This window comes from Pseudophryne corroboree, chromosome 7, assembly GCF_028390025.1.
Source record: "Pseudophryne corroboree isolate aPseCor3 chromosome 7, aPseCor3.hap2, whole genome shotgun sequence".
In the NCBI taxonomy this organism is placed as follows: Eukaryota; Metazoa; Chordata; class Amphibia; order Anura; family Myobatrachidae; genus Pseudophryne; species Pseudophryne corroboree.
Genome location: NC_086450.1, coordinates 47,743,558 through 47,756,298, shown reverse-complemented (window position 1 = coordinate 47,756,298; position 12,741 = coordinate 47,743,558). Strand labels below are relative to the sequence as shown.

The following is a 12,741-nucleotide window of genomic DNA, read 5'->3' as shown; positions in this document are numbered from 1 at the left end:
TCGCCCTTCCCCGCCGGGATCCCGGCGTCGGTATGCTGCCGGGATCCCGGCGTCGGTAAGGTGACCGGCGGTCAGGAGACCGCCGGTCACCCGTACTACACCCAATTGATGCCACATAGCTAAGGCTGTACAGGATCCCAAATTTAACTCACCTGGTTATCTGATGTGCAGCCATGATGCTTGGTTGCGCAGGTCATGGTAGAAAACGTATGGTACCTAAACATTGCTGACTCTCCTGAGCACCTCAGTGGGGTGCGAGGAAAATGAATGACGTTACTGGACACAATGGGGCAGATGTATTAACCTGGAGAAGGCATAAGGAAGTGATAAATCAGTGATATGTGCAAGGTGATAAAGGCACCAGCCAATCAGCTCCAATATGTAAATTAACAGTTAGGATCTGATTGGCTGCTGCCTTTATCACCTTGCACATATCACTGGTTTATCACTTCCTTATGCCTTCTTCAGATTTATACATCTGCCCCAAAGTGCCTTCACCAAGCTGTTCCTGTGGCTCTTCGCTGTCCAAAATGTTTTTTGTTTTCTTTATATGTGACCAAATACCCAAACACAGAACTTCCAACATGCCCCTTTTCAGAGCATTATGAAAACGGAGTATAACATTTATATAGGTTTCCTATGTATCTGCCCAATCATTCATCCACTATACAGTACAGTCTTTATTTAAAATACCATATTCTGTCATCTCTGAAGTACATAGGTGAACATGCAAGGGTCTTAATGACCAGGTTACCCATTACCTCTTGGCGTCATGGGAACAGACGGAGCATAATGTTTGGGCTGTAGATCCTTCCGGTCCATTAGCCTAATTAATCATGGATATAATTGGCGTATTTGTTTCACCCACCCCCAGATTTAATTATCAGTGTAATGGAGATTGTGTGATATCACAGAGGCTCTGGATGCAGCCTATTAACCCTTGTCACACCAGAATTCATGGTTTTGTAACGAAGAGCTATTATTGGGGTGATTGGACAGTTTTGCTAAGAGTATAATACTTATCTGCTGTATCTAATTGACTTTGGTTTCATTCCCCTTTTGTCTTGATGCCATTTAGCTACAGAAGGAATGGCGTGTCATCCTCTCTGCTCCACTGCGGGCTGCTGGGGACCGGGGGCTGGCCAATGCTTGTCCTGCAAATTCTTCATTCGAGGGAAATCCTGCGTCAGGTCCTGCAACCTTAGGTCTGGGTAAGAGATGCTTAGATTCTTTGTCCTCATCAATTGTCTTGGTGTACAGTATATGTATATACATATTCAGTTTATGAACTGTAGTGCATGTCTAGGCAGAAAGGGGATGCTAGGAATATTAAAGATTTATCAAGCCTTGGAGAGTGATAATTTGCACGGTGATAAAGTGCCCACCAATCAGCTTCTAATGGTTATTTTTCAAACACTGGGGCAGATGTATTAACCTGGAGAAGGCATAAGGAAGTGATAAACCAGTGATATGTGCAAGGTGATAAACGCACCAGCCAATCAGCTCCAAGATGTAAATTAACAGTCGGGAGCTGATTGGCTGGTGCCTTTATCACCTTACACATATTACTGGTTTATCACTTCCTTATACCTTCTCCAGGTTAATACATCTGCCCCACAGCCTGTAACATGGCAGTTAGGAGCTGTTTGGCTGGTACTTTATAACCGTGTAATATATCATTCTCCAAGGCCTGACAAATCTGGGCCTATTGTGCTTCAGTATCAGGTATAGATTGGAGACATTAGATGTACAGTAGTTTTGAAAGAGCCGTAGTGACTTTAAGAATGGAGAATCATTGAGGCTCAGTCTTATATAATGGAGAAATAGAGGTGATGACCCTGGCAACCAATCCAATTCTTTATCTAGTACATTCTAGAAAGGGATAGCTAAAATCTGATTGGCTGCTATGGGCAACACTTCCACATTCACTTCCTTTTTTTAGAAGTTTGATAAATCTCTCCAAAGGTAACCAGACATGAGCCATACACATATGTTAAAACTAAGTGGGTTTAGCATCCGGTGCATTAGCCTGTGTTCACTGCTCGGTATACAGGATGCATCAGTGCTATATATATAGACTATAGTCAGTAGCGGTTCTTGCCACGGGCAAGCAGGCATTTTGGCCGAGGTGCCGCTGTCCCCAGGGCGCCGCCGCCGCCGTGGCAAGAGCCGCTACTGATCCCCACTCCCCTCTCCCCGGCTGCAGCAGGCGCCATGGGCTGTATGTGCGCCCGCTGCAGCCGGCTCCACTGACAGACACTAGAGGTCATAATTGACCTCTAGTGTCAGTGTGGCGCTGCTATGGGAGAGACGTCATGATGTCTCTCTCATAGAGATGAGCCGGCGGCCGGAGATGGAGGTCAGCGCAGCAGCGGTCCGGAAGCAGGAGCGGGGCTGGTAAGTATTGTGTAGTTGTTTTTTTTTTTTTATTGTGTGTGTTTGTAAGCGGCACTACTGGTGCACAGCTACAGGGGTCACAACTGCTGGGGGCACAGCTACTGGGGGCACAACTACATGGGGCACAGCTACAGGGGTCACAACTGCTGGGGGCACAGCTACTGGGGGCACAACTACATGGGGCACAGCTACTGGGGGCACAGCAACAGGGGGCAGAACTACTGGGGGCACTACTGTTGGGGGCACAACTACATGGGGCACAGCTACAGGAGCCCAACTACTGGGGGCACAGCTAGGGGGCACTGCTACAGGGGGCAGAACTACTGGGGGCACTACTGTTGGGGGCACAACTACATGGGGCACAGCTACAGGAGCCCAACTACTGGGGGCACAGCTAGGGGGCACTGCTACAGGGGGGCAAATCAACTGGGGGTACAACTACTGGGGGCACAGCTAGGGGACACTGCTAAAGGGGGGGCAAATCAACTGGGGGTACAACTACTGGGGGCACAGCTAGGGGACACTGCTACAGGGGGGCAAATCAACTGGGGGTACAACTACTGGGGGCACAGCTAGGGGACACTGCTACAGGGGGCAAATCAACTGGGGGCACATCTACATGGGGCACAGCTACTGGGGGCACAAGTACAGGGGGATAACTGGCCATGCCCCTATTTTTGGGCGTGCACCAGCTCTATTTTACCGGCGGGGGGGGGGGGGGGGGGCGCGCCACAGGAAACTTTCGCCCTGGGCGCCACAAGGTCTAGAACCGGCCCTGACTATAGTATTGGTCACCTTGAAGGGGAAAAGCTTTCTAGCTGAGTGTGGTATTCTGTGACCGCAGCTAAAAGCATCACATCTAAAATGATTTATAGCAAGGATGTAGCTATCATCTGATTAACTAATAGTATGGATATGAAACTGTAGATGAGGGCACCGAGCACTAGGTAACTGACTACTGATGGTCTGAGGCGGGAGCTGCTGCGTCTGCCTTTGTGTCCGTTACCAGAGTCGCGGGACTGATAATATGCAATGCTAGTTTCAGCCTCCCCCTTGTGTACTAATGTGCACCTGAGACGCCGCATTCTGAGCACGGGCACGCTGTAACACCGCCGCACACCAGCAACAGTTGCACCTGTCCTATTGAAGATGCAGTTTCACTGTCTGGACATGGCCTCTGTGAAGCGGCAAGGCGTGTGAGAACGCAGGGCACTTTCACTGACACGTCCCGGACAGCCCATAGCACACCCATCAGATGGATTTTTTTGTTTTCACTTCAGGCCACTTTCCAATCACTGTCCGGGAATGCCCATGGCTTTGCCTCTTGAACTCTGATACCATTGGTCCCGACCAGTGTCAGATATTACCCAGGGACTGCAGGCCTGCAGTTCCCCTAGTAAAATCTGCCACATGCAGGGATGGTCTAGCAGTGGAATTGACTTCCCATAGGAAGCGATCCCTGATAATCACAGCCAGACAGGCAGTCCCAGGGGTAAGTGTTTTCTTCTTCTGGGACTGCCAGTCCGCCTGCAATAGCAGAGAGAGTATATCTGGTATATCTGGCTTCTATGGCCTACAGCTGATGCAGTCCCTAGGAGCAAACCTGTTTAGCGGTGCCGGAGTTAAGCCTTGGGGCTGGACCTAAGCCCCGCCCCCACTGTCACCGGACCTAAGCTCTACCTCCCAGTGAAATCAACAATCAACCACCGGGGGAGCAGGGAGGAGAGGGTTGCGACCAGGTGGCCATACAGGTAACTAGCCGCCGCTGGTCCCGACTGCAACAGTGTATTTACCCCTCATTCAGAAGTGGTTGGAGTTGCTCTGTTTGGTAATGCCGCAGGAGGCGTCTATTACAAATAAATGCCTCCTGCTGCAGCAGTGATCTATGTCCTAGGACGCAGCATCAGACCACTGACTCACCGTCAGGCGGCTTGAGGCACCCATGGAGACGCACAAGCCGCCTTATGCAGAGGCAAGGAAATCTCCATCCAACAGCGGGGATCCCTGGCCTCTTCCTCTTCCCCTAAACGGCGGCGATGTGAAAACGGAGGCCGTCGCCACCCCTCCCCGCCCCCAAATGGCATCAGACTGTCAATCACTGGCAGTGTTATGCCAAACTGCATCCTGTATGGCGGGCCCCTCGCATGTATAAAATACTGAACATCGGTGCTTTGTGCATCAGGGCGCAGTAACAGCCGGACCAGAATGACGTCCTTTGTGCGTATACTCAGGGCGACGCATGTGCTGTAGGGGATTTTTTGCGCATGCGCAGTAGGAAATAATTGCTCATGTGATCATCGGAACAGCGTGTGGTATCGGTGCGTCTCTGATAGAGGCCCTCATTCTGCTGCTAGCGTTGGCACCTGACATCACAGACAGATATTTAGGAATAAAGATTTCACATTACACACATTACAGCCACCCACTGTTACTGCATTAGGTTTTGGATATCATTATATGGCAGCTAAGTTTGTTTTTTAGATGTTTTTTATTATTATTATTATTATTATACATTTTAAGAAGACGCCATCAATTTGTACTTGTCCCTCCCACACCGGAATAACAAGCTGTCTTGCAGAATAATGAAATCTATCTTCCCTGAGAGATCATCTATTTTAATTACAGCAAATTGCAGCCGCTTCCTCTCCCCTCCTCTCTCTCTTCCTCGTCATCCTTGTCACCTTATCTCCTATCCCATGTTGTCCCTACTGAATCCGCTCTGTGCCTTCCTCTTCTACTTTCCCATCCCTTTTATTTTCTTCCCCTCTCTGATTCTCTCTCATTGTGATGCAGATGTGCTTTATATACAGTGTTCTCCTGCAAGGTTCCGATATCATCTGTACTTACATCAATGCTTGGAACGCAGGGATCCGCGCACGCACCTGCTATAGATAATACAGGAGCCGTCAGAGTCTCACATTGAGTCGGTACATGACAAATGAGCTGAAATACTTATGTGATGCTCTAACAGCAATCAGGGCAATCTTTGAAATATGTTTTTTTTGTTCAGATGAGGGAGGTGGTCGTTATCAATGCGCGGGAGCGTGCATCGTTAACGACATTGGGGGTCATTCCGAGTTGATCGCTAGCTGCATTTGTTCGCAGCGTTCAGGCTAAAAAACGGCAGTTCTGCGCATGCGTATGCGGCGCAATGCGCATGCGCGTCGTACGGGCACAACGAACAATGTAGTTTTGCACAGGGTCTAGCGATGCATTTCAGTCGCACTGGTGGCCGCAGAGTGATTGACATGAAGTGGGCGTTTCTGGGTGGCAACTGACCGTTTTCAGGGAGTGTTCTGAAAAATGCAGGCGTGCCAGGAAAAATGCAGGCGTGCCAGGAAAAACACAGGCGTGGCTGGGCGGGTTTGTGACGTCAAAACAGGAACTGAAGTCTGAAGTGATCGCAAGCGCTGAGTAGGTTTTGAGCTACTCTGTCAGGGCAATCTTTGAAATATGTTTTTTTTGTTCAGATGAGGGAGGGGGTCGTTATCAATGCGCGGCAGCGTGCATCATTAATGACATTGGGGGTCATTCCGAGTTGATCGCTAGCTGCATTTGTTCGCAGCGCAGCGTTCAGGCTAAAAAACGGCAGTTCTGCGCATGCGTATGCGGCGCAATGCGCATGCGCGTCGTACGGGCACAACGAACAATGTAGTTTTGTTCGCAGCGTTCAGGCTAAAAAACGGCAGTTCTGCGCATGCGTATGCGGCGCAATGCGCATGCGCGTCGTACAGGCACAACGAACAATGTAGTTTTGCACAGGGTCTAGCGATGCATTTCAGTAGCACTGGTGGCCACAGAGTGATTGACATGAAGTGGGCGTTTCTGGGTGGCAACTGACCGTTTTCTGGGAGTGATCTGAAAAACGCAGGCGTGCCAGGAAAAATGCAGGCGTGCCAGGAAAAACGCAGGCATGGCTGGGTGGGTTTGTGACGTCAAAACAGGAACTGAAGTCTGAAGTGATCGCAAGCGCTGAGTAGGTTTTGAGCTACTCTGAAACTGCGCAAAAAAACTTTGTAGCCGCTCTGCGATACAAGCGATCGCACTTCTGCTAAGCTAAAATACACTCCCAGTGGACGGCGGCATAGCGTTTGCACAGCTGCTAAAAACTGCTAGCGAGTGATCAACTCGGAATGACCCCCCTTGAGTGTACACACTGGACGAGATTGTGAAAGATCCCGCTTAGATCGGCCAATCTGAGCGAGATCTTTCTTTTTCTCATCTAGTGTGTATGGCCCTTTATATCCGGGGGTAAGAGTGTAGTATAGAAGATCTACAGTATTTAGGTCGACGGTCAGTAGTTCAACACCAAATGGTCAACATGCATTACTGTATGTCGACAGGTATAAAACGTTTGTAGCAGGTTTGCTCACCACAGGTTACTATTCCCTATCGTAGTCCACGTGTATAGTAAATCAATCAAATGTTGGTAAAAAAAAAAAAGGTGTCGACCATTTATGTGTCGACCGTTGTCATGTTGCCCTTTTGAACCTGTTGACTTGTTGTACCTGTTGACCTTATGTAATGTCGACTTTTCATCTGTCGATCTTTGTAACTCTTGACCTTTATTACCCGTCGACCATATGGTGTCGACTTATTGACTGTCTATCATCCGGATACGAGCGGGTGATACTGGGGTGCGTTATGGTTTTGGGAGTGCAATCCAAAATGCTATTACAGCCTACTGCACAAGCATATCCGTTTATATAGTTATAGCTGTAGATGGAGCACACAGTGATTTCCGACGCATCCAGCTAATCACCCACGTGACTCATGTTTCAGCCCCATGTGCTGTTACTATAGAGCGGTGTTCTGTTTGGTGGTGGTTTGTCCACTTACACCCCTGTCCTTGTCTGCAGAGAGCCCCGGGAGTTCGCCAACGGTTCCGTTTGCCTGAAGTGTGACAGCCAATGCGAGAAGACAGAGGGAGACACGCCCACCTGTTATGGACTGGTAAGGAAAGTAGAGGGATGCCCTGTGTGCCTTTTGCTTCTTTTTAGATCAGTATTTTTCTCAGGTTTCAAACTAAGAGAAAAAGTCTGCTCTGCCCGTGTCTTAGGGACACATGTACTAAACAGTGATCAAAGTGGAGAAGTGAGCCAGTGGAGAAGTTGCTCATGGCAACCAATCAGCTGCTCTGTATACTTTTATAGTATGCATATTATAAATGTTACGTCAATGCTGATTGGTTGCCATGGTCAACTTCTCCATTGGCTCACTTCTCCACTTTTATCACTGCTTAATACATCTCCCCCTCAGTCTGTAAAGATTGACTTACACTAGGGAACTTGGGAGAAGCTCTGTTCAGATTACTTGGGATATATGTCGACAGTGAATAGGTAGAGAGCAGAATGCCTTTGTCATAATGCACACACTGCTGAAATGCTACTTACAGCATTTTAAGGACAGAGACGCAGAGAGAGGGGGAGTGGTTACTAATTACTCATCCCTGGAGTTGTGGGAGGGGCCTGGGTCAACCGCCCCCTTTCACTTATCAGTGAGCACAGAAACAGCTGAAGTGGGGATGGGGTATGATCCCCCTGTGTGGCGTGCAGCACCACTTCGTACTGCCACAGTTAATATTTTTCCATACTTTTTTTGTAGGGGCGTGACCACATCTGCGCAATAAGACCACACCCCCAAGGGTGTCAGCATTTTAACCAGGGCCGGTGCAAGGTTTCTCGGCATCCTAGGCAAAACTTCTGCCTACTGCCCCTTCCCCCTACCCACCCTTCAGATGAAAGGCATGCTGCTCTCCCCCACCGCCAGTTTGTTGCATGGCTGCTCTCTTCTCCCCATCTCCCCAGTCTGTGTGGGTGCCTGCTACTCTCACCCCCCCCCCCCCACTCTGTTAAAAGTCTGCTGTCCTATCCCCCCCACCATCTGTATGCATGCTGCTGCTCATCCCCCCCAAACTGTGTGCATGCCTGCTGCTCATCTCCTTCCCTCCCCCCCTCAGTGGACTCAAATGCAGAGAGTACACTGTGCAGCCACTACCTGCAGGCTGCGATGCAGAGTTGGGACTGAGTAGTCTGTGATAGAGGCTGGAATGAAGAGCAGTGCTGCATGTCACCCCCAGCCAGGACTCCAGGAGCTGTCACAGTTACTGCCGGTGCCTTGTGGAGATGGAGCTGGAGACTGCAATACGGGAGCTTAGCAGTCACGGCTACTGTAAGATACGAGTCCTGGGAGGATTGCAGCGGCTGTGTAAGATAGGACCACGCTACCTTTTTCAGGCAGCTGTAGCAGGCCGCCCCCTCAGGTCCCGGCGCCCCTAGGCAGCTGCCTAAAGCTGCCTAGTGGAAGCTCCGGCCCTGATTTTAACTGTAAGCATGATCACTCATGTTTAAAGTTGCAGTATAATGCTAAAATGTTAAAAATTACGTTGTGCTGCCGGCATTCTGCGTTCCATGGGGGTCATTCCGAGTTGTTCGCTCGCAAGCGGATTTTAGCAGATTTGCTCATGCTAAGCCGCCGCCTACTGGGAGTGAATCTTAGCATCTTAAAATTGCGAACGATGTATTCGCAATATTGCGATTACACACCTCGTAGCAGTTTCTGAGTAGCTTCAGACTTACTCGGCATCTGCGATCAGTTCAGTGCTTGTCGTTCCTGGTTTGACGTCACAAACACACCCAGCGTTCGCCCAGACACTCCCCCGTTTCTCCAGCCACTCCTGCGTTTTTTCCGGAAACGGTAGCGTTTTTTCCCACACGCCCATAAAACGGCCTGTTTCCGCCCAGTAACACCCATTTCCTGTCAATCACATTACGATCGCCAGAACGATGAAAAAGCCGTGAGTAAAAATCCTAACTGCACAGCAAATTTACTTGGCGCAGTCGCAGTGCAGACATTGCGCATGCGCATTAAGCGGAAAATCGCTGCGATGCGAAGATTTTTACCGAGCGAACAACTCGGAATGACCCCCCATATGTTTATTGGCGACAAAATGACCACTTCCTGATTATTGGTATAATTACTGAATGGAGGGATTATCTGGAACTGACACACACTAGGAATTTACCTACCAGTATATTTTTGGAGTGTGGTAGAAAACCAGTGCAACCCAGGTGAGAACATACAAACTCCATCCAGATGAGGATCTGTCCAGGAATCAAACTCAGTCACTACCCCAATACTGTAAGCAGTGCTAGCCACTGTGCCATTGTGCTGCTGGATACAACTTAGCTGTACAACAATCACTTCATAGTTTTACAATGATATTGGGAGAATGACACTTTTGAGTCAATGTCGACATCTCCTAATTGCTGACAGCGCTTGCAGTATAAATACACATAATCCCTGGTCTTAAGTTTATGAAATCCTTATTGCAGGGTCCCGACCACTGCGAAAAATGCTCCAACTTCAAAGATGGGCCAAACTGTGTTGAGAAATGCCCCGAAGGGCTCCAAGGGGCGCACAGCTTCATCTTTAAATATGCAGATGAGGATAAAGAATGTCGTCCCTGCCACGCAAACTGCACCGAGGGGTAAGAGTCTGTGACATGCTGTTATAGTAGCGGGGGCACCAAGGGGTAAGAGTCTGTGATATGCTGTTATAGTAGCGGGGACACAGAGGGGTAAGAGTCTGTAATATGCTGTTATAGTAGCGGGGGCACAGAGGGGTAAGAGTCTGTGATATGCTGTTATAGAAGAGGGGGGCACAGAGGGGTAAGAGTCTGTAATATGCTGTTATAGAAGAGGGGGGCACCAAGGGCTAAGAGTCTGTAATATGCTGTTATAGAAGAGGGGGCACAGAGGGCTAAGAGTCTGTAATATGCTGTTATAGTAGCGGGAGCACAGAGGGGTAAGAGTCTGTGACATGCTGTTATAGTAGCGGGGGCACAGAGGGGTAAGAGTCTGTGATATGCTGTTATAGTAGCGGGGGCACAGAGGGGTAAGAGTCTGTAATATGCTGTTATAGTAGCGGGGGCACAGAGGGGTAAGAGTCTGTGATATGCTGTTATGGTAGTGGGGGCACAGAGGGGTAAGAGTCTGTGATATGCTGTTATAGTAGCGGGGGCACAGAGGGGTAAGAGTCTGTGACATGCTGTTATAGTAGCGGGGGCACAGAGGGGTAAGAGTCTGTGACATGCTGTTATAGTAGCGGGGGCACAGAGGGGTAAGAGTCTGTGACATGCTGTTATAGAAGAGGGGGCACAGAGGGGTAAGAGTCTGTGATATGCTGTTATAGTAGCGGGGGCACAGAGGGGTAAGAGTCTGTAATATGCTGTTATAGAAGAGGGGGCACAGAGGGGTAAGAGTCTGTGATATGCTGTTATAGTAGCGGGGGTACAGAGGGGTAAGAGTCTGTGACATGCTGTTATAGTAGCGGGGGCACAGAGGGGTAAGAGTCTGTGACATGCTGTTATAGAAGAGGGGGCACAGAGGGGTAAGAGTCTGTGATATGCTGTTATAGTAGCGGGGGCACAGAGGGGTAAGAGTCTGTAATATGCTGTTATAGAAGAGGGGGCACAGAGGGGTAAGAGTCTGTGATATGCTGTTATAGTAGCGGGGGTACAGAGGGGTAAGAGTCTGTGACATGCTGTTATAGTAGCGGGGGCACAGAGGGGTAAGAGTCTGTGATATGCTGTTATAGTAGCGGGGGCACAGAGGGGTAAGAGTCTGTGATATGCTGTTATAGTAGCGGGGGCACAGAGGGGTAAGAGTCTGTGACATGCTGTTATAGTAGCGGGGGGCACAGAGGGGTAAGAGTCTGTAATATGCTGTTATAGTAGCGGGGGCACAGAGGGGTAAGAGTCTGTAATATGCTATTACAGTAGCGGGGGCACAGAGGGGTAAGAGTCTGTGACATGCTGTTATAGAAGAGGGGGCACAGACGGGTAAGAGTCTGTAATATGCTGTTATAGAAGAGGGGGCACAGAGGGGTAAGAGTCTGCAATATGCTGTTATAGAAGAGGGGGCACCAAGGGTTAATAGTCTGTGATGTACTGTTATAGTAGCGGGGGCACAGAGGGGTAAGAGTCTGTGATATGCTGTTATAGTAGCGGGGACACAGAGGGGTAAGAGTCTGTGATATGTTGTTACAGTAGCGGGGGCACAGAGGGGTAGGAGTCTGTGATACGCTGTTATAGAAGAGGGGGCACAGAGGGATAAGAGTCTGTGACATGCTGTTATAGAAGAGGGGGCACCAAGGGGTAAGTGTCTGTGACATGCTGTTATAGAAGGGGGGGGGCACCAAGGGGTAAGAGTCTGCGATGTGCTGTTATAGTAGCGGGGGCACAGAGGGCTAAGAGTCTGTAATATGCTGTTATAGAAGAGGGGACACAGAGGGATAAGAGTCTGTGACATGCTGTTATAGAAGAGGGGGCACCAAGGGGTAAGTGTCTGTGACATGCTGTTATAGAAGGGGGGGGGGGCACCAAGGGGTAAGAGTCTGTGATGTGCTGTTATAGTAGCGGGGGCACAGAGGGGTAAGTGTCTGTGACATGCTGTTATAGTAGCGGGGGCACAGAGGGGTAAGTGTCTGTGATACGCTGTTATAGTAGCGGGGGCACAGAGGGGTAAGTGTCTGTGATACGCTGTTATAGTAGCGGGGGCACAGAGGGGTAAGAGTCTGTGATATGCTGTTATAGTAGCGGGGGCAAAGAGGGGTAAGAGTCTGTAATATGCTGTTATAGTAGCGGGGGCACAGAGGGGTAAGAGTCTGTGATATGCTGTTATAGAAGAGGGGGGCACAGAGGGGTAAGAGTCTGTAATATGCTGTTATAGAAGAGGGGGGCACCAAGGGCTAAGAGTCTGTAATATGCTGTTATAGAAGAGGGGGCACAGAGGGCTAAGAGTCTGTAATATGCTGTTATAGTAGCGGGGGCACAGAGGGGTAAGAGTCTGTGACATGCTGTTATAGTAGCGGGGGCACAGAGGGGGAAGAGTCTGTGATATGCTGTTATAGTAGCGGGGGCACAGAGGGGTAAGAGTCTGTAATATGCTGTTATAGTAGCGGGGGCACAGAGGGGTAAGAGTCTGTGACATGCTGTTATAGTAGCGGGGACACAGAGGGGTAAGAGTCTGTGATATGCTGTTATGGTAGCGGGGGCACAGAGGGGTAAGAGTCTGTGATATGCTGTTATAGTAGCGGGGGCACAGAGGGGTAAGAGTCTGTGACATGCTGTTATAGTAGCGGGGGCACAGAGGGGTAAGAGTCTGTGACATGCTGTTATAGTAGCGGGGGCACAGAGGGGTAAGAGTCTGTGACATGCTGTTATAGAAGAGGGGGCACAGAGGGGTAAGAGTCTGTGATATGCTGTTATAGTAGCGGGGGCACAGAGGGGTAAGAGTCTGTAATATGCTGTTATAGAAGAGGGGGCACAGAGGGGTAAGAGTC

At 49.5% G+C, this 12,741-nt stretch overlaps 1 protein-coding gene across 3 annotated transcripts in view; it reads left to right on the top strand.

Moving 5' to 3' along the window:
• Nucleotides 1–12,741, top strand: part of ERBB4 (erb-b2 receptor tyrosine kinase 4) — a 1,260,323-nt gene that overhangs the window by 938,161 nt on the left and 309,421 nt on the right. For 2 of the 3 annotated variants that reach the window (XM_063933143.1, XM_063933141.1), the window contains exons 13-15: nucleotides 1,079–1,211; nucleotides 7,257–7,350; nucleotides 9,732–9,886. In XM_063933143.1, the coding sequence (XP_063789213.1) occupies nucleotides 1,079–1,211; nucleotides 7,257–7,350; nucleotides 9,732–9,886 (382 nt within the window). The remainder of the gene's footprint in view (nucleotides 1–1,078; nucleotides 1,212–7,256; nucleotides 7,351–9,731; nucleotides 9,887–12,741) is intronic. The other variant, XM_063933142.1, reaches the window with a different exon arrangement.